Raw genomic sequence first — 25,020 nt, forward strand, 5'->3', positions numbered from 1 at the left:
TTTCTATCAGCCGCAAGAATCACCACAATCCTCAGCTCTAAACCTACACCTACATCACCTATGTTCCATCATCCTTCTTCTAGTAGGATTGGTCAAATCCCATGTTTTCTTCAAGGAGGAACATCGGATTCAAAACCGAATGTTGGGTTTTACCCAAGCTTTTCTTTTGGGCATTTCCTAAATCTAGTTTCTCAAAATGGATTGATTTCATCTGAGGAATATAACGTTGTTGATGACGAGTCACATAAGATTTGGGCTGATAGTATGAAGAAGAAGAGGAAGAAGATGATGAACAAACACAAGTTGAAGAAGTTAAGGAGGAAGACATAGTGTATCTGACACTGTGTCATCGGTGAGGAATTTGTTATTGAGGCTGCATTTTGTCGTGTTTAGCTTTTGTGAATCTCTATCTGGCACAATGTCCATTTTTTCAGTTTGAAATGCTGGAAAGCTGTAATTTTCATTTGGTCTATAGACAATTTTGGGAGAAGACATTGTAGAACCAAGTTTTAGGAAAAAAAATATATAAATCAAATTGGATCAAAAAATCCGACGAACCTCCATTTTTTTCGGTAAGATTAATACAAATGTAAAATTATTTTCTTTGAAATTGTTAAAGAATTCAAACCTTAAAGAATCCACAACAAAATTCGAAGTCCAATTAAAAAACAAATGAGCTATTCTCCAATTTCCCAGGTTTGTAAAAACAACTTCAACAATACAAGTAGTAATCTTTAAACCCAACTCAACAAGTTCTTGGCTTTTTGATGAATCAAGAGGCTTAATGAATATGTGAACAAATCTATCAACGATTCCTGAATCTTCTCGAGAGATTGGGGGAGGGAAATTTATGGGTTTTGGGCAAATGAGTGTTGAAGAAAATGGAGAAAGATTGTGTTTTGTAAAATGAATTTGTAAAAGAAGAACATGCAATGAAGAAGAAGAAGAAATGATGGCAGAAATGAAGAAGAAGAAGAACAACAACAACAAAAAAATATTTTAAAGAAAAAAACGTTTTTCACGCACTTAAAATGGGTGCAGCACACGCAATGTGCCAAGTCAGCACAAAGTATCAAAATGACATATCAGAGCCTTACTTGAGGTGTCTAAAATGAATAAAACCTAGTTTAGGTGTCTAAGTGAAAGTTGGTGCCAACTTTAGGGGGCCACCGATGGGTTTCGCCGAAAATAAGAGCTAGACATAACACATAAACGTGATCTTTAACTTGGTTTCAACTAATATCTATCCTCCAATTTTAGGTGTACACAAATATGCATTTAAATCTGTATAAAATTGAACAAGTAGACTCACGTGGCCTATATCACATAGCTTTTTCTACCGTGAAATTTTAGTCAGTTGTACCTAACCTCTATTCACATCGCAAATAGCTAATAAGGCGCATCATGACATAACATGTGCCCTACATGACATAATACAAATTCTTCTTAAACTTGGACTGAGAAGAAAAAAAATAAAAATCATTGGGGTCACTGCGGAGTGTCACTATGGCGGCCCTAGGCCTTCTACAACATCCCCGCTATGGCGGTCCAAGGCAGTCCATCCCCCGATTTTTTCCGCGTAATTTTTTTTATTAGCCAAGGCAGGACGGAGTCCGGCTTTACTCAACTAGAGAAACCAATTTTCAAACTTAGGACTTTTTTTGCGGATATTCAAAATTGGTCCCAAAATTTATTTTACCCATAATATGCCCACGGCCATTGGATTATTTTTCCACGATTATAATATCAAAGGTATTATGTGTCAATTTTCATAATAATAAAGGGACCAAAGGAAAATATCATGGAAATTCATATTCTTGAAATTACAAATCAATTTTTGAGGAAAAAAAAGGAAGACCAAAAATCAAGAAAACTCTATAAACAGTGTGTGTGAAAATGGGAAGATGTCTTCTTTCATCCACATTTTCTTCTTTGAGAATTTGTCAGTTACCCAGAATTCTTCTTCCTTGTAAGACTTTTAGCACAAATTCACAACTTTTTCAACATGGGTTTTGTACAAGTTTGCCCACCAGTGGAAGATTTTGTACCAAGGCTGCTATATCGGAGGTGGGTACCAAGAAAGAGTACTCAAAGATTGCTGCTGATTCAACCGGAAGTATCCCCTCCAGTGAGCTACTACAAGTAGTTGAAACTGCTGCCAAGACTGGTGCTCAGGTTTGCCCCTAGTATCTTTTCTTTCTTTCTGATTTTATTTCTATGTTCTTGGCGAATTTCTGCTTAAAGATTGAATTTTGACTTCTTGTTTACAATGGATTATTTGTTGAATTAGGATAGCCTTTGTTTTGTTGAGCTATTAGAGACAAGGAGTTGGTTACCTAGAGGATAAGTAGGATGCTTAAGAACAAGATGTTAAGCTTCATTGGGGAGTTTGGATGTTGGAGAAAGATAAATACTCCCTCCATTCACTTTTACTTGTCCACTTTGGACTTTGCACGTCTCTTAAGAAACAATGAAAATACTCATATTAATCGATGTTTAGCTTAGGTCCTGAAGAAATAATTTGGGGAATAAGTAATTAATGTTGAAGTTTTCTCTTGATATACTAAAAGTGACTAGTAAAAGTGAAAATATAGCTTTAGTATAGTGGACAAGTAAAAGTGAACGAATCGAGAACAACCCATTACTCTGCATTGAAGTGTGTGTAATATTTTCACCATTCACCACACATTGTATTATTGTTACCTTTCACTAATTTGATTGCCAGGAAAGGGAAATACCTGCTTGGGGGGTGGGGGGCTAGGATGAGGTTGATAACTGGTAAGTTTAGAAATCAATGAGAAAAAAAAAATATGTATAGAAATATATACATAAAGTAGGTGTTTTTCATGTATTAGCAGTTATCAAAAGATTTTATTTAATATATGGTAAGTTCCATCCTCACTATGCATCTTTAGATTTCCTCTAGTTCTGATAGCTTTCAAGTGAGTTTATTGATCTTTTTTATCAAAACTCTCTGTTCCAATTTTCTTTTATCTTCTTTTTGCTCCCTTTTCTATTTACCTTTTATCTTGGGCTCAATCATCACATTCCTTGTGTTTTCTGAGGTATCCTTTATCTTCTCTTCTTGTGCATTGAGATTATAGTGCTGACTATGGTCATGAAATATTGATGTCTTACTTTTCTTTCTATGGACAAGTTAGGGATCATCAATTTCCTTTTTCACTACTTTTATATCTCCCATCTGCATCTAGAATTTTAATAATCTCTCTGGCTCTCAATCTATTACTTTGTTTCTCATTTTCTCATTTTCATTTTAGGTCGTAATGGATGCTGTGAATAAGCCTCGAAATGTTACCTATAAAGGGCTCACTGACCTAGTGACCGAGTAAGACTTTGTATTACTTTCCTTTGGTGGTGGTTATTTTTTCGTATCTGAACTGACATAGTGCTTCTGTTTCTTTTCTTTTACGCTGATGATCTGTGTCATGTTGTTTCTAATAGATTTTTCATTCTTGTTGCAGTGTTGTTTCTCAGTTTCTGGTGATAACACTGAGCACTGTATGATTCACTGTAATTAGTGAATCTACTTCTATCACTATCACTATGTCTAGTTTTGTCACAAAGAATATTTTCTTTCCTTTTTATTTTCTATGCTTCCATTGAAATGATTTAATTCGTTATTGGACTGTAGTAAATATTCTTTGACTTTCTTTCCATCATTATGTGTTCATGGGTTACTGCTCCGTGATATTTTCTTTTTTGCTGGAAGAACATTTTCCCATTCTCTTAAGACCATTGCTTGAATTTAACACTAAAGTTAAACAATGCCTTCTTGTTAGTGAGTATGTACGGTCTTACTTTATCCGTTGACCTTATGCTTTAACAATTTGGCTATTTATGTAAGCTACCTTTTAGTTGCTCCTTAGGTTATGATATTCATTTTATTTCTTTACGCGGAGACTCTCATCATGTTGTCGCAGTAACATGTGTTGGCTTAAACTTATTGCAGCACAGATAAAAGTAGTGAAGTTGCAATCCTTGAAGTTGTGAGGAAGAATTTTCCAGATCATCTAATTCTTGGGGAGGAAGGAGGAATTATTGGGGACTCGTCATCTGATTATCTTTGGTGCATTGATCCCTTAGGTTTGTTCTACAGATCTCTCTAAATAGGATTAGAAAGAGAACTTCTTCTTATTATTCGAATGTACCAACTAGTTATGAATTCGGATTGCTAGCCTCCACCCGTAACTTCATGGCAATGAAAGTAGCTACGCATATTAGCCAGACACTCCATCCATTGGGGTTGGAGAATTTATGTAGGTCCCTGCTCCCCATAGGTAGAAATGAATTGTCAAAGTTCCAAGTGGTTTAACTTGTAATGGTCAGGTTATTTTAATTTGAAGGGGTCACATTTAACTAGTTATGGTTTAACAATTATACTACTTCACTAACCTAAATACTAGCAGATTTTACACATGCAAAGGCATGTAATTGCACAAGCAATATATGGATAAATATTGCGCAGCGTCCTAACTTGTAACTTCATAGTCGAAAATGGGTGGAAGTAATAAACAATGAAGTAAAATAACTAAGTATTGAAAAAAGGAAAGAAATAACTAACTAGCTAAGAGAAAATCTTGTGGTAGCAAGCCTAGTGTTTCTGACTTCACTTAATAGTTTCATTTGGACCTTTATCATCCTCTTGATCTTACTGATAATGTGAGCTATGTCGGAGTTCATAATTATTCAGGGTACATTCCTATGTCAAGTGAAGCTAACCTTCTTAACTGACAACCCATTTTCAATGGTTATTAAGATAAGGAGGACGCAATGAGTTTAGCCCTATTTTCCATGCCTCTGGATTGAAGTAGAAGCCTATTCTACAATTATTTCATACCATATTCATCTATTTGATTAGTAATGGATCTGAAGCTTTTCCATCCTGATTCTTAATGAAGAATCTCTCCCGAGTTCCCTTAAAATCTAAAGAAGGATCTAGTTGGTGGTCAATCAATTAAAAGCATTAAATACAAGATTGAACAAACAACATACTTGTTAGTAATAAAGACCAGGAAAGATAGTAATTAGTCCAAGCTGCATGATAATCCTAAATTGGAAAGAAATATTATTTCATGTTTAGAGTGTAGAATCTCAACATCATAGAGAATATCTTATTTCGACGTGGAAATTAGCAAATGAAAGAAAGAAACTCTATTTGGTGTTCTAGTCTCTTCAAAAGCTCCTTGTCTTGTGTCTTATTTTGCCTTGAAAAACTAAGTTTTGTTCCTTTTTATGGTATTGGAAGTTCCCTTTCTTTCCTTATTTTTCTCAAAATATCTTGAATGCATTCACAACCTTAAAAAGTAAAACTGGTTCATGCTAAGAGTTGAGAACATCATAGACGCCCAAGGTGGTGGTGTAGTAGTTGAAGAGTTGGAATAATAATCTTAGAACCAGTTTTTGCAGTAAGGTATGACAGTTAGTAAATTCTCCTCTTCTACTGAAACCTTGTTGGGGAGATTTGATTGAAACCTGTACTGTTAGGAGGTAGTAGGTGGATTACATGAGATGCAAGCTGACCTGAACACCACAGTTCCCAAAAATAAAAGTGAAGAATTGAGAACATAGTGTAGAATCTCCTAAACATCATAATTCCAAAGTGAAATTCAGAAGTAGAAGGAAAAAATTTTGTTTGGTGCTTCAGTCTCTTCAGTGACTGCTTACTTGTGCTTTATCTTACCTATAAAACTGAATTCTGGTGTCCCTTTTCTTGTCTTGCAAGTCCCCTCTCTATATGCAAACCCGAAATCCTAAGCCAAGAAGGAAACGCCAAAAATCTTGGACTCCCTGCATATACATCCTGCAGCAGTGGAGGGAAGCTTGATATAGCTGTGTGATTGCACAAGCACATGAATAGCCAAGTAGCTGCATTGGCACGGCCATGCAGTCGCTTAAGCACACGGAGTGGCTAACGCAACCAAGCTAAACTTGCACAACTTTAGTCAAATGGTCATTATTTTGTTTAGGGAAGTCAAAATAGCGAGCTATTTAAAGCATTTGCGACTAGACATCAAGGTTGCAATTTTACGAATATCATGGCTTAACTTGAGATCTAGAATAATCCAGTTTACTTTTTAAAGTTTACTCAAAATGTGACACGTTCATTTCACATTTCGCGCTTATACATTTCTTCTTTCCCTAGTATGCAAAAATATTCTATATCAAGTGAGATTTGTGATATCCACGATATGGTTCAAAAACTTTCCAAATCTTTTGCTAAAAATACCTACTCTCTATGTCTCAATTTATATGAGACACTTTCCTTTTTAGTCAGTCCCCAAAAAGAATGACACATTTCCTTATTTGACAAATATTTAGTGACACGATCAACATTGTACCCATGTTGGGCCCCACTTATTTGGCAAAAAGTCCATAAAGGTGTACTTTTCTATTTAAAAGTTCATTTATGTTAAGGGTAGTTTTGAAACATTGCAAAGTCTTCCCATATCTTTTAGACTTGTGCCCAATCAAACTACATCACATACAGTGGGACGGAGAGAGTAATTTTTTTATTATTGTTTGTTGTTGTTCAACAGAACCAACATACCCAGGCTAATCCCATAGGTAGGGTATGGGAAAAGTAGGATGTACATAGACCTTATCCCTACAAATACTTAATTTTATCTTGATAAAATCATCTTATCACTTATAAATAGATATCTTGCATGTGTGAGTTCAATAAAATGTTCTTTCACTAGAAACAAGCACCACATATTATCTTAAAGACAACTCAATCGATAGGGAATGTTATGAATATTAATTGGCAACTTTGTCTTGCAGATGGAACAACAAACTTTGCACATGGCTATCCCAGCTTTGCAGTCTCTGTGGGTGTTCTTTTTAGAGGGAAGCCAGCTGCAGCTGCTGTGGTATATGCTGGGATAGTTTCTGATGTGCCTTTTGGATTTTACCATGGCTCAGTGGAAGAGCACTGTCTCTTATCCTGCAAGCTTTGTCTATGATAATCTTATGATAGCTGATTCCCACCTAATGTGCAAGAAGAGAATCAAAAGCTTGAACCATCACTAGCGACTTAAATCATGTAGTGCTAGAGATTGATGTGTTATATACTGTCTTGAACGAATTATACTATTAAAATTAAGAACATAAATGAGAACTCTTATACTCTTAAGGAACCTGAACTGAGAGATAAAAAAGGGGAAGGAATTTTCAATAAACCTTACAAATGTTAGATAGTTGACAAGTGACAAGCTTTAATATTGCTGTAAGATTTTCTTTCTGAAGCTATCGATAATTTATGTAGGATTTGTGTTAGTTGAACTATAATAGATGCCACCGAATTCAACCCTGGCAACTTTGCATTTCTTAATTCACTGAAGACTTGAATTAGGTGACCAACCAAAATTATGTGACGTTTATCTAATAGTAACTTTTATGTAGTATACATAATCTCACAGAAACTCTGACAGAACGGAGCTGGAAACCATAAAGTGGGAAGACTATCAATGACACCAAATCTCTTGTTCTGATATCTTGTCAGATATGACATCTGAATTCCTCTTCCTGACATAATATTGTTAAGGTCTTTTTCTGTACAGGTTGAGTTTGTTGGTGGCCCTATGTGTTGGAATACTCGAATATTTTCTGCAGCTGCAGGTAAAGAAGTTTATCCATAACAAGTCATTTATTCAATTGCTAACTCCAAAGATCTACTAATGACATTATGCAAATTTCTTCTCCTAGGAAAAGGAGCCTTTGCTAATGGTGAAACGATTCATGTCAGTCGAACTGACAAGGTGAGAATTTATACATGCAAATGAGTAAAACAAGCTTAATTCCCATTTTCCATAGACCCATGACTAGGAATGAGAGTTTGATGATAACTTTCAGAACATCTGATAAAACATAGTTCTAGTTTGTCATATTGCATTAGAAAGTCAGGTAAATGTTGGCCTCTACCTGCTCTGTGTGACCTGTTATGCGTGTATACCCATTTACATGCATGTATATTTGTTACTATTTGAAAGTTGTGCTAGTTCCGCACCTTCTTTTTTTGGCAAAGACATTATATATGGCTTGTTTGAAGTTTTAAATTGACAATAGTGTTACACATAAAGCTCACTAGATGAAAGGTACACTTACTGTCAATCTTCTTTTCCCAATTCTTTTGACTTATTCGTTACTGTTCTTTATTGTTTGGTGTGAATATTGGTGTATGTTTAGGTGGAACAATCTCTTCTAGTGACTGGATTTGGATATGAGCACGATGATCCATGGGCAACCAATATGGAATTGTTCAAGGAATTTACTGATGTCAGCCGGGTAGCAACTTTATCCCTTATCTTTATCTGAAATTTTGCACATTCCCCCCCAAAAAACAATTTCTTCCTGCCATGATATGCATAGGGTGTGAGAAGGCTTGGTGCTGCTGCAGTGGATATGTGTCATGTTGCTTTGGGGATTGCCGAAGCATATTGGGAATATCGTCTAAAGCCATGGGACATGGCTGCTGGAGTTCTGGTATTCTTGCTTTCATTATTATCGATATTTCCAGACACTCTTCTTCTCATGTTTGAAGAAAATTCTAGAGAGCTGAGTAGGCAGAGTTTGATGCATAATAGGTCAATCAACAAATTGTATTTTCAATATAATATCTTGTTTTCCTCTCCTTTCTATTAAATAGAAAAAAGGGTTAAATGTATTCTTTGCCACATGTTTTCTTTTTCTTTATAGATTTGTGAAAAGTGATTTAGTCGGTGAAAGAAAGCAGCATATTATGTACTTATACAAAAGGAAAAAAAGCAGCACTTACCATTGTGTATGTGTGTGTTATTTTAGGTGGATAAGTAGAACTAACCATTGTGCAATAAACAAGTAATGCAGCGGGGGGCAAATGTGCAGGAGGAGTTAAGGTCCTATAACAGGAAAACCTAAGTAGCAATATATAAAACTTGTCTCATATCTAAGTTTCCGTATGATCCTATTGGATGCAAATTTTTCAAGATCAGTGATTGGTTTTTGAATTGAAGAAGTGAATGGTTCTCATCGTTTTAACTTGGAAGTATCAGATGTTGGTAAAGTTGTAGTAATGAAATAACTCCAGGATATGCACTCATGAAAAGTGAGTTTAGCTCAAATGTTGTCCATCTCAAGTTTCTCTTAAGTGGGTAACTTCTAGTTTATGAACTAATGGCAAGTTGTATTCAAGTCTTTATTTAATACTGTGGTGTATGTTTCATGCAGATAGTTGAAGAGGCTGGAGGGGCAGTTTCATGTATGGATGGAGGAAGGTTTTCAGTATTTGATAGATCTGTCTTGGTATCCAATGGTTTGCTCCATGCAAAGGTCAGCGTTTACCTATGTTGAACTGAATTAACTTGCAAGCTGTTTTTCATCTGCATAGCAGTTGATTTAATACATAGTATGTCAAATCTTGTAAATCAATTTTGTTTTTAATATTTATGATAAGTATCTAGAAGATGGAGTATTCTTATGGGAGAATTACAGTAGATGGCCATTCGGTCATTTTAATTACCAAAAAATGGCCATTTGGTGTATATTCATGTATATTCATGTAACTCAGTGTATATTTCATGTATAGAATATATCATAATGTATATTCAGTGTATAACTCATGTATAAGTAATCTATATAGTATAGTTAGTGTATACTTTCTATGACTTTTGGCAAGCTATATTGTATAGTCACTGTATATCTCCTATGATTTTTGGCTATTTTTTATGTAAATAAAACCTGACTATATTTGTTGTAAACTAATTAGTTTATTGTATATATTTGAAATTGTCCCTATTCTTATTCCTTTAAATTTTGGTTAAAATTTAGAACATGCAACTCTCTAATGGAAATGTGTTGCTACTCATTGTCGTTTCCATTGACATGTGCAGCTCCTTAAGAAAATTGGTCCAGCAACGGAGAATTTGAAGAGCAAAGGGATTGATTTCTCAGTGTGGTTCAAGCCAGAAAATTACCATACAGAAGTTTGATACGTCCCTGCGTTTTGTTCTTTAAATGTTCTGCTTGAAAGATTCTTCTACAATCAGATTTTGATTAGGTCAGCACTTGCATTTGTATTTTCTATTTTACATATCATTGTATGGAACTGGTCAAATATTCATTGGTATTAGGTAAATATTAATATAATATGTCTTTTAGGTAAAAGGATATTGGCTACGAAAATAAATCATATTTATATTCTTACTGGAAACGACATTGAGTCGAAAGACATTTCCGTTAGTAGAACTGACTTTTTATGACATCTGGTCAATCAAATTATACGATTTATGATTTTATCTATTAACACTATGTTATGATTCCCAATTTCCCATGTTTTTTCCATGTTATTGTACAACCGGCAAACATATCCATTAAATGTCCGTCTGTCACTGAGAAAGTGCAATACTGGGCCTTAAAATATATTCCCAAATCGTACAAATTTTAGTTCTTCTGGCAAATACTCTGAACCTGAAACTGATGTTTTAATCAATGACCCATAGGTTTCTATCTCTGCAAGTGGGGAAGAAGTTATATTTTTGATCTTTTTGCTTTATCAGTTTAACACATGGTATGCAAGATTTTCCTAGATAGGTCAACTCTTGTCTTTACACATTTATCACTTCATACTATTGAGTTCTGGGCTTAACGCCAAATATCTGATGCTTCGAACATATCTGCACATACAAAAGAAAGAACACTATCTCATACTTTTTGCTACTAGTTTAGTGCTCATTGTTGTAAACATCAGGGTGAAAAACGATAAAAGAAACTGCAGTTAAGTAAGCTGCAGCTGCATGCCAAATTCGTCTCATATGCCATAGAACTCAGGCTTTTGGACGGAGGACAGCACCTTTAATGACGAGCCCCCTCTTCCAGTTCCCACCTTCATATTCATATAGAGAGAACTCTATTTCTCCATTTTTCTGATCTGCTGATGTCATGAACTCTCCTGCTGGGATTTCTGTCCATTTTTCTCGTGGTTTTTCCACCAAATTCTCGGTATGTCCTTGGCTGCTACCATCTGGGAGTATGAGTCGAAGATTCACTGGATTTTCCCATCCATAAGCAGGATCCTTTAACATGACAATAAACACAACCTCATAAATGAGCCCTGGCGATAGCCTAGTTGTATTGAATCTTCCATGGATTTCTAGCCAGCAAACATCTAGTAGTTCTGCTGCTGGAAGGAGGACATCACTGCATAAACAATAAAAAATATCATTTCAGGCCTTTTTTACTTTGCTAATCTTCAACTACAGAAACCTTTAAGTATCCGGTACATGTTGGTTTAGAATAGATTCTAATAGGGAATGTGAAAGTTTTAGTTAGTTTTAATTCCTGAATGCTGGTTATCATTTCGTGACCTGACAGATAACACATATTTACTGATTTTTAATCTCTTTTAGCACATTATTTCCCCTGTTCTGTTTTATATGTCACTCCTATTTTAGGTTTATTCCGGGAAAAAAAGAATGACTTTTTCTATATTCAATTTTTTTTAAACTTTAAACTTCTCATTTTATTCTTATAGTCACAGTATCATGTAGTGCCTACGACCTCAAATTCTAAGGATATTTTTAATATGTGCCGAAAGTCTTTCTCCATAATCTACCAAATACCACCATATGAAATGAAACAAGGGGTTATTATTTTTCTATTCCAGCCCTATGTGTTGTAAAAGATGCTTTGGATCTACACTGAAGTTCAACTTGAATGAGTCTGGTTTTCTTTGTCAATTGAAACCTTTTCATATTACCTTGACTCTTGTACCAAGGGCCAGTGCCAGAAATGGTTGTTTTCTGCCCAAGTGATTAAGAGGTCTCTTGCATACAGCATGAAACAGTTGCCATTTGACTTCTTATCGACCCAGTATTTCTGCATGAAGTGCAAATTAAATATAGCTATAGCAGAAGATAAGGCTACAGAACAAAACTGTAATTTCAAGTGATCAGGCTTAATTGACTAGTTGAACATGCATATCAGAATTGGTCCAACAAGTCACAAGAGGACATGCTTCTCTTGGGGTTAAGTTGAAGGCAGAATACACAAAGAACACGACATAAACTCATAAAGTAGCTATATGCTTCCATATAGCATGTAGGGACACTGGAACCTGTATATACAAACAGCAACATACACATTGAAACCTGTATATCAACACCAAAAATAACAAACTTCTCAAGGATGAACACTAGCAAGATATCTATTACTCGGGACGAATTTAGGTGCCCCATTTGGTTTGGACATGACTGTTAAGGTAAAAGACTCTTGCTAATCTTTTAAACGAAAGAAGGTTCAGAAATGGAGATAAAGTTGACTTCTTGAAGAACATGAATGTTGTTTAGAGTGAGAATAGGTTAAAAAATCTTTTCGAAAATAGGATAATAAAGAAGTCTTGATAAAGGAAAAATTTCCTCTTGAGAAGGGTGGCCAGCGTTTCAAATTGAGCCTTACACAAATTTTTCTTACCTTTCGCTTTTGGTTCAAATATACTCCAGCATATAGCTGGTCATATAGTTTGTCCATGGAGGATCTGTCAACTGAAGAATCTGCCTCTTTTAGGATTTCTTCATAATTATGTGGAAATCTGAGTACTCTAGTGGCTTCCTTTGTCTTGTTAGTCTCAGTACTCTTGCTGCTCTGTGGCATAATCTTTTTTGGTTCTTCATTGAGTACAGAGGCATCATTATGGTGGCTTTGAGGAGAAGTGTTGCTTAGTTCTTGATTTTGTTGTAAGTCCTGATCTTGTGACCACCCTGACCCCATTTCTCTGAAGAACTCTTTGTGGATGTTGGTGTATGTATTCTGGAAAGCCTAATCAGTAGTCATTCTCATGAATAAGGAAGCTTTTATTTTGAAACTCTCTTAGTTGGGCATCTTTTGATTTTATCTTTCTCGAGTGGAGTCGGAATATATCTTTAAGAATCTATTCCTGTCGTCCACTTTGCACTGTCTACGAACAGATTCATGCCAGCATGGATAGGCCTTAAAAAGGTTATTCCTTTACGATAAGTTATGACATTGTAGATATCCCGTATCTATGCTGGTGGGAGGTAGAAAGTACCCCATGGAATTAGTCGAGTTGCATCCAAGCTTGCCCACACACCATGGTCATCAAAAAAAAGTTATGACAATGTAGATTTTCCCTTTTTGGTGATAAATTCGCTATGTTACTGGATTTGGAGAATGTCATAACTTTGAAAATTGCATGACTCTAGCTCTTTGGCTACGCCTCATTGGAAAAACATCCTCCTATCTGAAAAATAGCTTGCACTTAGCACCTTATTAGACCTTCTGCCTTTTCTGCTCCTGATTATACTTGGTTCATTTCACCAATGGTCAATAGCTGCTTCCTTTTCATAAAATCAATTTATATAGAGTTTTAACTTATATGCAGTGGTGGTGTAAAATAATTTTTACATTATCAGGTCAAGTACAAGATAACTACAGGTCTGCCCATAATAAGTGGAATTATTATCTTGAAAAATAAGGCGGACAACATGCTAGAACATGTTAAATTACACTGATAGTGTATGTAATAGATCAAATTATATATTGCAAGGTTTCATAATATTGTTACTTTGATATACCAATCGTGTGTCTACTTTCAGATGGCCGATTTTTGTTTATTCGTGGGTGCATGTGAACATATTGCAGCTAGAATTGTGAATTGCTTGCCATGTTCAATTATTGGCAGAAGAGTTGTTCTTCTTCTGATATCTAGTTAAAATTAAAAAATATAACTTTATAGCATTTATTCTAGGACATAGACCTGAGGGATAAGCTTCATGTTTATTGATCTAAAAGTGCTTTTTATTTTACTTGTTAATTGCACTGTTGGTTACCACTTTGTATGGTCAATACTTTCAGAATCAGATGCTTGTCCTGAGATCCTGATAGAAGAAGTCTTAGCATACGGCAAGCTGCTGCTGCTGAGGAGTATGGTGATTTTATTTGGTTTTGTCCAGATCAGTCCTTATCAAATATATATATATATATATATATATATATATATATATATATATATGCAAATGGAAATATAAATATTCTCCATTTGCTATTCATATTTCCATGTTTCTTCTCATCTTACAGATTTTCTTGAGATCTTAGCACCCCAACCACTGCATGTTTTTTTCATTACTGAGTTAAATATTATTTCAAACTAAGCTTCTAGCTGGAATGCATAATTGTGTGCTCATCACACAATAATCTTTGGACAATTCAACAGAATTATCTTCTTTTAGCATGAATTGGTTCAAAGAAAGAGTGAGCAGGTAATCTGGGATAGAATGAAGGTATAATCCTTGTTTATTCCAGTTACCATAATATCAAGCCATCATCAGCATAATGATGTTTTCAAGACTTTGTTCTTATAAGCTGATGATGTGTCACGCCCCCAAATTGTGTCCAAGGTGATTGTCACTCGGTCTAAACTTACTTGCCGAGTGAACTCTGAATTTATCATGTATAACTTAGTCCCAAGCGTTTCTGGGCTTTACGCTGTGGCATGCATTTGCTGAAAATATGTTCATACTAGGAATCACTTAGACAACTTATCTTTCCATAACATACAAGAATTCAAGCTGTTGGTTTACAAGTTAAAAGAGTGTCCAACAAACCTTTGAATCCTCAAAGGAGATAATTATCCTTTGTTAAGTCATTCCAGTAAAGATTCAAGCATTGCGGAGGGACTTTGAGAAATTTTTTCAGTGAAGAGTACATAGGAGGTCAAGCCCAATAGTATGAGTGCAACATTTGATGTGTGAGTTAGACGCACATTATGGATTACAATTAAATGTTGCCGCAAATAAAACTTGGTGGTAGTTAAGTGGAAAAGGATAGAGTGGCAGGTCATTAGTCACCGAATTTCGAACTGAACAAACTTATATCTCCAAAATGAATTACATAAGCTTCTTATTCTTTAGGAAATTAACACCTAACGACCTTGGAAATAGGTGGTCTTGAACTTTTTCCACATGAGTAATTGTTCAACGCGAAAAGTCAAAACTTGACGTTCTGTTCATGGGGCAAGCAAGATTAGAAGTTCAAGATCATCCACCTCCAAAGTCATTCTTGTAAATCACCCAGACGGAAAATCTCAGGACTCTTTGGGACGAATAACAATACCTTTGATGACTAAACCCTGTTTACAATTCAATTTCTCAGTTTCATATAAAAAAAATTCAATCTCCTCCCTCTTCTTCTTCCTCTTAAATTCACTGCTCGTGAAGAACTCACCTACTGTCAGTTCTATCCATTTTTCTCTTTCTGTTACATTCATCAGATTTACTGTAACCTCTTTGCTTGACTTGTTTGGGATGATAAGCCTCAAGGTAATTGATTCCAGTCCATCTGCATTTTCTTTTATCTTCACCACGAACACTACCTCGTACAATGTTTCTGGTGTAAGTGCTGCTGTATCAAACCTCCCACAAACTTCCAGCCAGCACACACTTTTTAGTTCTGCTGCTAGAAAATTTTCATCACTGCAAAAAGTAGTAAAATTCAATACCATTCACTAGGTTCTCGCAGCTTGAAGGCAGCTTTTCATGTCATAATATTTGTGTGGCTGCAGGGCTTTTAAAACTTGTAGTCTCAAACATGTTCTAACAGTTGTGTGAATATGAAAGCTTATCATTATGGGTAAAATATGAAGTTAAGTTAAAACTGTTTCCAAAAGTTTCATTCTTTTTTGCAGGCCGAAAAGGAAATAGTCACATAAATTGGAACAGACAGTATATCTTCACTTGGTTACCTTGTCTCTTTTATATCTACCCAATTCCAATAACGATCTTCTTCTCCCCAAGTGATTGAGAGATCTTTTGCATATAACATAAAGCAGTTCACTTTGTCATCCCAATACTTCTGCATATCATATCACTAATATTGTCTGTAAGATTGCATAACAGTATAAACTTCAAATAAATGAAGCATTATTAGAAGAAAATCATAAAAGCAGAGTATGTAATTACAACTGCTTAGCTCTTTTGAAATAAGATCATACATACTTCTGTATAAGATGAGGATAAAAGAAGTTCACCTCAAGAATCACTCACCTAAAGCCACAAGACTTATCCTTCTTAAATACTGACCAATTGTGCCTCAGATTAATGGATTAATTAAGGTGAAACAAGGAGGGTGCACTTGTTTAGGCAGTTAGCGTTTGATTAGTTGAACTTTGGGATAGTTTAAATGGCATCCCTTTTTTAATTAACCAACTACTTCTCAAGGGTCAGCTTACATCAACAACAACATACCCAATTTAGCCTCAATCAGTGGGGTCTGGGGACGGTAGTGTGTACTAGACCTCACCTCTACCTCAGAGGTGATGTAGTGAGGCTGTTTACGATTAGACCCCTGTCTCAAGACAAAGACAATCTAGTAAAAGACATAATGGAAGTACAATAAACAATACATAGTAACATAACAGTACTATAACAAAATACTACAAACAAACTACATGAAATAATAGATAGTCACAGACATCAAAGAACTAGGAACTACAGATGTAGTCCTACGACTACTAGTAAGGGAAACAAGACAAAGCACTCCTGCCTACTAGTAGGGACACACTCCTACATACTAACCGTCTACCCTAATTCGTGTTTTCTACTCTAATCACCTCGCTGCAATATTTCTTTGGTCTATCTCTACCTTTTCTTAATCCATTCATAACCAACCTCTCACACTTCTGCACTAGGGCATTCATGCATCTCCTTATCACATATCCGAACCATCTCAACTTCGCTTTCCGCATCTTGTCCTCCACCAAAGTCACCTCCATCTTGTCTCGGATATCCTCATTTTAAATTCATCTTGTCTCGGATATCCTTATTTTTAATTCTATCTCTCCTAGTATACCCACACATTCATCGCAACATCTTCATTTCCGCCACTTTCGTCTTTTGAATGTGAGAGTTCTTGACTGACCAACACTCCACACCATACAATATAGCCGGTGTAACTACCACTCTGTAGAACTTACCTTTAAGTCTAGGTGACACCTTCTTATCACACAAGACTCCGGAAGCAAGCCTCCATTTCATCCATCCCGTACTAATACGGTGAGTGATATCCTCGTCAATCTCTCCATTTTCTTGGATAATCGACCCAAGATACTTGAAACTACCTTTCTACTGGATGATTTGTGTATCAAGCCTCACTTCCACATCAACCTCATGCGTTACATCACTGACCTTGCACTCCAAGTTCAGTCTTGATCCTGCTCAACCTGAACCCTTTAGACTCCAGGGTCTGTCTCCAAACCTCCAACTTAGCGTTAAGTTTGTTACTTGTCTCGTCAATCAAAACTGCGTCATCCGCAAATAACACACACCATGACACCCATCATGGTGTATAATGAACCTCCTATATTCTTCTCCACTTAATATTAGGCTTTACTAAGCATTAAGGTTTAACACACATTTAACCTACACATCACACGTTTCACGCTTACCATTGAACCAAAGCCTTGAGAGCAATCAGAGCGCCAAAAGGTTGCATCCTTAATACTAAACCGAAGCCTTGGGAGCAAACATAGTGATAAAAGGATGAATCTCAATGGATACTAAAAAAACCATAGCCACAACAAAGTAAAAAAGAAATAGCAGAGAAAAAGAAGAAAGGAAAACTTAAGTTGCTCAACCTTCTTTTTTTGTTTGAGGTGAACTCCATTATATAGCTGTCTGTATAGTCGATCTGTGGATGATCTGTCGATCTCCAGCGGAGAGTCTGCTTCTTTCAAGGTCTCATTCAGATTATATGTAAGCTGAGGTCTTATATATGGAGGCTGGACTCTTATATTTGTTGTTTCTGTATTATAATTGACATCTGTTTTACTTCTTTCTGGTCTTAGCTTGCTTGGTTCTTCTGTCTTCACAGGCATCCCCTCTCTATCTTTTGGATTCTTAATTGAGTGCTTTGCACCCATCTTAAAAGATTATTGAACAATTTTCTCCAAGTCTGATATTATATCATATAGATATAGAGAAAAACAAGCTTGATGGCCACTTGTTTTGCCATAAAGTTTGATGCTATGCTGATTTTTTTCTTCTTTATATAAGTGAAACTCAAAATCTTAGCTTAAAGCATCTGATTCTCTCTTTCCTTGACAAATTCACCCCATGTACAAGTTATTCTTCTACAAAAGAATTGGTTGATGAAACTGCTTTGTAAAGTCACTTAACTTATCTTTCTTTTTTTTTTCTTTTTTCTTTTTTTGCTTTGTATAATTGGCATTCTGATTTAAATCCTTGATTATGCTTGTTACAATGAATCAAATTAATGATATGGAAATTATATCAGTTACAAGAGGATCCAAGATTAATACTTAGCAAGAACCCAAGTGAAATCATTTCAGTAATAGGGAGAGATGGGGTTCACTATGGGTTTTTGCATTATTTGGAATTTGGCAACAACATCATACTTATTGTAATCAATAGTTTATGAACGCCGGTGTAATATAACATGTTTTTCCCTAGTTTGTTAGTATTAGATAGAATTACCTTTTAAATGACCTGATTGTGTAGCTATTTTTACACGGTCAGTGCATAGAACTTTTTCGCCCTTTTGGCAGCAAATAAACACATTAATGATATTGAAATGCTTGTGTTTGATACTCGTAGAAGAAAGTCGTAAAATTTGTTAGACTCTTAAACTTATAAGAGAAATAAGGTTTTTACAGAACTTCTTTTCATTCAAAATGGCATATTACATAAGGCTTAGATACATAGCTATATAAGCCTTTTGAAAAAAAAAGTAAGTAGAGTACCTAGTCAAGCACTTACAAAACAAATTCTATAAAACAAGGATTACCTTTCCTTTACAAACCAAACATAATATTTAATAGAGGGCATTATTAGACTAAAAAACTATCTAGAAAATCTCATTTTCTAACACTCCTCCTTGAGATTTTTCTTGGATACTCCCAGCTTAGCCCTTAGAACTTCAAATTTTCCCTTAGGAAGAGCCTTGGTCATGATGTCTGCAATTTGCTGATCTGAGCTGCAATGAACAAGTTTAACTTCGCCATCCTTCTCTGCTTGCCTGATAGCGTGAAACTTCACATTTATATGCTTGCTACGACCATGTTGCACTGGATTTTTGGCCATAGATATTGCTGACTTGTTGTCAACCTTAATGACAGTAGCTTCAATGTCATTTTTCTCCAGATCACATAGAATCTTTCTTAACCATAGAGCTTGATTAGTTGCACCAGCAACGACGATGTATTCAGCTTCTGCAGAAGATTGAGCTACCACCTCTTGCTTCTTTGAATTCCATGAGAACATGCCTGAACCAAGTGTAAAAGCATATCCAGAAGTGCTTTTCATATCATCAATGCTTCCTGCCCAATCACTATCTGAATAACCCATCAATTTCCCTTGCTCTTCCTTTTTAAACCAAATACCAAAATCAACAGTTCCCTTGATATACCTCAACGTTCGCTTAGCGACACCAAGATGAACTTGACTTGGAGTATGCATAAATCTCGACAAAAGACTTGCTGCAAACATGAGATCAGGTCTTGTTGCTGTCAAATACAACAAACTACCTATTAGACTTCTATAAACTGCAGGATCAGCCCTATCACCTCCTTCAAATTTCGAAATCTTTTCATTGTGAACTAGTGGGGTCGATACATGCTTGCATCTCTCCATATTGAATCTTTTAAGAATATCCCATGCATATTTTCTCTGTGAAATGAAGATTCCATCTGTAGCTTGATGAATCTCCATTCCCAGAAAGTAATTCATTTCACCCAAATCTAACATTTCAAACTTGGTCTCCATTTATTGCTTGAATTGATTCATCATAGCTTCATTGCTTCCTGTTAACAGAAGATCATCAACATAGAGTGACACCAAAAGCACATCTCCTCCTTTAGCCTTCTTCACATATAAAGTGGCTTCATTTTCACTTCTCTTGAAGCCACAATAAATAAGATGAGAATCAATCTTACTGTACCAGGCTCGAGGAGCTTGCTTTAATCCATACAATGCCTTATGTAGCTTGTAGATTTTATCCTCCATTCCTGCAACTTGAAATCCTTCTGGTTGGTCGATATAAATCTCCTCCTGCAGCTGTCCATTTAAGAATGCTGATTTCACATCCAAATGATACAACTTCCAATTTGATTGAGCTGCCAAAGCAAATAGAAGTCTTATTGTATCATGTCGTGCAACTGGTGTAAATATGTCTCCATAATCCAGACCTGCAACTTGCGCATAACCTTTCACAACAAGCCTTGCCTTGTATTTATAAACTGAACCATCTGGATTAAGTTTGGTTCGATAAACCCATTTCACCCCTATTACATTTCTGTCTTTGGGTTTATCAACCAGCTTCCAAGTATCATTCTTCTCTATCATACCAATCTCCTCCTTCATAGCTTCAATCCAAACTTCATGTCTTGATGCTTCTTGATAGCTATTTGGTTCTGAGATTGCAACATTACATCTTTCATATATCTCAAAAAGGGACTTTGTTTTCAAAATGGGCGAATCAAGTGAGGATTCCCCATCTGATCCTTCATCTTTTTCCAAATTTTCAGAGCCAAATGATTGGATTTCAGGTAGCGGACGCAAGTTCTAAAAATCTGCATTATCTTTCTCAATTTGCTCCTTATCCCAGTTCCAATAAGCATGCTCATCTACTACAACATCTCTTATGATGGAAATACTTTTTGTTTGCAAGCTGAAAACTCTATAACCTTTGGCTTGTGACAGCTTCTACCCAAAACCTTTGCTGTAGTTTCTTTTCAAGCAACAAACATCTAGCCATTTCAACAATAGTCCTGTTCTTCCTCTCCGAGACTCCATTTTGTTCGGGTGAATAACTTACTGTCAACTTGTGATCAATCCCCATATCTTCACAATACTTATTGAACTCATTTGAAGTGTATTCACCACTATTGTCCGATCTCAAAGACTTCAGCTTACAACCACTTTGTCTTTCAACAAAAGCTTTAAATTTCTTAAAAATTGAAAATACTTGGGACTTGTTACTCAAAAAATACACCCAAGTCATCCTTGTTAAGTCATCAATAAAGAGAACAAAATATTTATTTTGTCCTAAAGATGATGTCTGCATAGGTCCACACACATCAGTGTGAACTAATTCAAGTTTTTCAGTTGCCCTCCAGGTAGCACTTTTAGGAAATGATTTCCTGTGTACCTTACCCATCTGACATGCCTCACAAACTTCTTTAGATAGTGAGATCTCAGGTAACTCTTTAGTCAAGCCTTTCTCATACATAGACTTTAAAGTAGCATAGTTAAAATGCCCATATCTTTTGTGCCACAACCATGACTCATCCATACTTGCAAAATTTGCATTATCAAACTTCCCAACTAAAGGAAAAGATTAATCCACCATTTGTACTTTAACAATCAAATTATCTTTTGAGTCAAAAACCAAACAATGTTTGCCCTTAAAAATTAAGGAACAACCTTTCGACATCATTTGAGCCACACTTAACAAGTTACATGCTAAACAAGGAACATACAACACATCATGTATAAACTTTGTACCTTGTATAGTTTGAAAGGCAACTAAACCCTTTCCATGTGCATCAACTGTTTCACCATTTCCCATCCTAACTTTAGCTTTGAACGACTTGTCAAGTGTGTGAAACAAGAGCTCATTGTGCGACATATGACCGTACATCCACTGTCTATGAACCATGAGGATTTTTTGCTTGTGTTTTCTTCGTGAGAAGCCATAAACAAGCTTTCTTCTTCCTTTTCCGACTCTTCAACAAAATTTGCCTGCTGCGCATGATGTTGTTGTGGTTGATTCTGCTTGGCCCTGCAATTTTTCTCAATATGACCCATCTTTTTACAGAATCTACATTGAATGGATGGCTTTCCTTTGAACCAGCAGTCTTTTTCTTGATGATTGGTTCTTTTACAGTGGCTGCAAGGTGGAAACTTCCCTTTCTTTGAAGATTCCTTCCATGGTTTTCCCTTTGCTACTTTATCTCCTTCCATCCTTCTATTGTCCTTCATAGGCTGCTTGCCTTTATGTTGTGCTTGAAATGCCACTTCTGCTACTTCTCCATCTCTTATCCTTGATCTTTGCTCTTGGGCTTGTAACTTGCTGATCAGTTCTGCAATTGATAAAGTCTTCAAATCACAAGATTCCTCTATTGCTGAAATCTTGGACTCGAACCTTCCTGGTAAGCTTATCATCATCTTCTCCACCACTTTTGAATCTGGAAAGGTTTCACCAAACAACCTTATTTTGTTTACAATTTCCATAAGTTTGGCAGAATACTCTTTCACAGTATCTCCTTCTTTCATCCTTAACATCTCAAATTCTCTTTTGAGAGTTAAGAGTTTGACAGCCTTCACTCTATCACTTCCATCGAACTCCTCTTTTAGCTTCTCCCATGCTTCTTTAGGTGTTTCACAAGTCATTATTCTTGTGAAAATCACATCTGAAAGTGCTGAATGAAGACATGTGAGAGCCTTTGGTTTCCTTGACTTTGAATCTTCATAAATCTTCATTTGTGCAACTGTTGGATTTGGTCCAAGTGGAGGAGGATCATCTTCACTTTCTATTGTTTCCCATAGACTAAGAGCTTTGAGATAAGCCTTCATCTTTATCACCATATGTGATAATTTTCTCCTGTAAACATAGGAGGGCCTGCACCCAAGAAGTTGTTGGATGCCATGTTACTGCTGCTCAGCTATCACCCTAGAAGAACTGGAGAAAACCTTAGTTTCTTGCCTTCACAGATCCCTCAAGAAGAAGGGCTCTTGATACCACTGTTAGACTCTTAAACTTATAAGAGAAATAAGGTTTTTACAGAACTTCTTTTCATTCAAAATGGCATATTACATAAGGCTTAGACACATAGCTATATAAGCCTTTTGAAAAAAAAAGTTAGAGTACCTAGTCAAGCACTTACAAAACAAATTCCATAAAACAAGGATTACCTTTCCTTTACAAACCAAACATAATATTTAATAGAGGGCATTATTAGACTAAAAAACTATCTAGAAAATCTCATTTTCTAACAAAATTGCAACACTACAGCTGAGGAATATGACATCTCGATTATTATAAATTTTATTTCCTTACTCATAATTATGTTTTGTAGAAGAGTTTAGACAGAAATTTCAACACCTTTGATGACCAGTCCCATCTTAAGTTTTCTACCTTTCCTTTCATGCACATAGAATTCCAAATTTGTGATACTTTCCATCTCTTGTGGAATGATGAAAGTCCCTAGTTGAATTTTTATCCATTCCCTTTTTGGTTTTTCCATAAGATCTTCAATACTTTGATTTTCTTTTGTACCATCTGGCTTAACAAGTATTGTTTGCAGTGGAAATTCCCATCCTGAAAGAAATTTCTTCAATAACACCACAAGTGAAACTTTGTACTCTACTCCCCGTGAAAGCTTTGTTGCATCAAAACTTCCACCAACAGCTAGTGATAGAACTGTTTCCATTTCATAAACTTGAACTGGTTGATCACTGCACTCATAATCAGTTAATAATTAGTCATTACTATAAACGTTAGCAACTAATTACTGTGTTAATTAGCACTTTCATAATTACCATTCTGCAGAAAGAAATGTTTCCTTATGTTTGGTTACCTCCTCCAACAACATTGAGAAGACGACTTCTGTCACTCATAATCGGAAGTCATTTTTTTTTTATATAGATATCTCAGCTCCTATTCAATCATTATTTAGGCATGTTGTCTGTTAATACTACCTAAAAATGTCACCAATGCATTTTTTTCCCTCATACATTATTCTACACACATCCTTAGCGACCTATTCTTCTTTCTAACAAACAAGACTGGTGTGCCTCATGGTGAGACGCTTGGCCTTACAAAGCTCTTCTCGAAGAGATCCTTCCACTGCTCTTTTATGTCACGCCCCAAACCTCAATATCTATGATTACATTTGTACCCAACAAGTCATTGGAAATTGATGGAAATGATTTCCTAAGTGTAAGTATTTTTCACGAAATATATTTTAAGGCAAGATATATATCTCATATTGATGCTGATTAATTAAATTACCTTGGATGCTCCTTGTATTGGGGAAGACTCCACTTACTGCTTTCTTCTGACCATAGGACATGTAGATTTTTGGCATACAAGAAGAAGCATTTTGCCTTTGTCCTTTTATCAATCCAATACTGCATATAAAATAACACATTATGTAATCAAGAAAGAAAACCATATATATGATCTTAGATATTGATTATATTATTGAACGTAGTTTTGTAATTGGGGATATATATACCCTAATTTGTCCGTCCAAAAGTACTTCCATAGTAGGCTCTGGATATTGTGAGATTTCTTCCAAGTTATGCGGAAGGCAACCGATCTTGCTGCTGCTATTGTTGTTGTTCTTTGGTTTTGTTTTTTTAGGAAGTATTGGACAATTCATGTAGCAATCAATTGCCTTGATAAGCTTACAAATGGTGATTTTTTGCAAAGGAAGAAAATTCTCAAAATTGAGAGTTATCTATATTAAAACCAAATATATGCTGATGCTCTGAGTGCTAACAAAGTCAGAATTTTTAAAAGAAAGCATATATTCTTGGGTCTGTTTCTCAAGGGTCTCCCATCTGTGGTGTGGAACATCATATTGCTAACATCTTCTATAATACAAAAGTCACCAAAAAAATATAAGTTTCTATTTGAAGTGAAGTTGATTAGAGACTCGTACTGATTAGATGTTATCAAAACAAAAACCTCTAATATAAGTTTCTATTTGAAGTGAAGTTGATTAGAGACTCGTACTGATTAGATGTTATCAAAACAAAAACCTCTACTTGAAGTTGACTAGAGACATACTAGTAGCGTGTACAACAAGAGAAAACAAAGATGCTTAGATGTAAAAAAAAATGTGGGGATTGTTATTAGGGAAAACTACAGAAATGGGATCCATTAGACAAAGTATTTATAAAATTGGACCAACTCAAATTATTTATCTGAATTGGACTCACGGTTCAAACTATTTAACTGTTTGTCCCCTTGTTGTTCTATTCACTGAAT

At 35.6% G+C, this 25,020-nt stretch overlaps 5 protein-coding genes across 6 annotated transcripts; 1 reads left to right on the forward strand and 4 right to left on the reverse strand.

Moving 5' to 3' along the window:
* Positions 1-1,808: 1,808 nt before the first annotated feature.
* Positions 1,809-14,216, forward strand: LOC129872986 (phosphatase IMPL1, chloroplastic). 2 transcript variants are annotated; one of them, XR_008762625.1, is made up of 11 exons: positions 1,809-2,175; positions 3,279-3,346; positions 3,971-4,104; positions 6,802-6,890; positions 7,581-7,638; positions 7,726-7,778; positions 8,206-8,304; positions 8,389-8,502; positions 9,226-9,327; positions 9,888-10,054; positions 13,867-14,216. XR_008762625.1 is itself a non-coding variant. In XM_055947960.1 (10 exons), exons 1-10 carry the CDS (start codon positions 1,897-1,899, stop codon positions 9,984-9,986), a joined length of 1,095 nt encoding a protein of 364 aa, XP_055803935.1. In that variant the 5' UTR covers positions 1,809-1,896; the 3' UTR covers positions 9,987-10,196. The 2 variants fall into 2 exon arrangements, 1 of the variants encoding a protein (XP_055803935.1); XM_055947960.1 differs by lacking the exon at positions 13,867-14,216 and having other exon boundaries at positions 9,888-10,196.
* LOC129872987 (lectin-like) lies at positions 10,596-12,837 on the reverse strand. The gene is made up of 3 exons (XM_055947961.1): positions 12,466-12,837; positions 11,753-11,871; positions 10,596-11,193 (listed from the first exon to the last, which is right to left on the reverse strand). The coding sequence occupies exons 1-3, from the start codon at positions 12,760-12,762 to the stop codon at positions 10,821-10,823; spliced, it is 789 nt and encodes a 262-aa protein (XP_055803936.1). The 5' UTR covers positions 12,763-12,837; the 3' UTR covers positions 10,596-10,820.
* Positions 14,217-14,724: 508 nt separating the features above from the next.
* On the reverse strand, positions 14,725-18,010 carry LOC129872988 (uncharacterized protein PHLOEM PROTEIN 2-LIKE A4-like). Its single transcript, XM_055947962.1, has 3 exons — positions 17,642-18,010; positions 15,752-15,861; positions 14,725-15,482 (listed from the first exon to the last, which is right to left on the reverse strand). Exons 1-3 carry the CDS (start codon positions 17,924-17,926, stop codon positions 15,095-15,097), a joined length of 783 nt encoding a protein of 260 aa, XP_055803937.1. The 5' UTR covers positions 17,927-18,010; the 3' UTR covers positions 14,725-15,094.
* Positions 18,011-21,350: 3,340 nt separating this feature from the next.
* On the reverse strand, positions 21,351-24,671 carry LOC129875288 (uncharacterized). The gene is made up of 3 exons (XM_055950740.1): positions 24,263-24,671; positions 24,037-24,155; positions 21,351-23,480 (listed from the first exon to the last, which is right to left on the reverse strand). Exon 3 carries the CDS (start codon positions 22,608-22,610, stop codon positions 21,549-21,551), a length of 1,062 nt encoding a protein of 353 aa, XP_055806715.1. The 5' UTR covers positions 22,611-23,480; positions 24,037-24,155; positions 24,263-24,671; the 3' UTR covers positions 21,351-21,548.
* LOC129872591 (lectin-like) lies at positions 23,108-24,409 on the reverse strand. The gene is made up of 3 exons (XM_055947539.1): positions 24,263-24,409; positions 24,037-24,155; positions 23,108-23,480 (listed from the first exon to the last, which is right to left on the reverse strand). The coding sequence occupies exons 1-3, from the start codon at positions 24,407-24,409 to the stop codon at positions 23,108-23,110; spliced, it is 639 nt and encodes a 212-aa protein (XP_055803514.1).
* Positions 24,672-25,020: the final 349 nt, after the last annotated feature.

The sequence above is a fragment of the Solanum dulcamara genome, chromosome 11, assembly GCF_947179165.1.
Source record: "Solanum dulcamara chromosome 11, daSolDulc1.2, whole genome shotgun sequence".
Classification (NCBI taxonomy): Eukaryota; Viridiplantae; Streptophyta; class Magnoliopsida; order Solanales; family Solanaceae; genus Solanum; species Solanum dulcamara.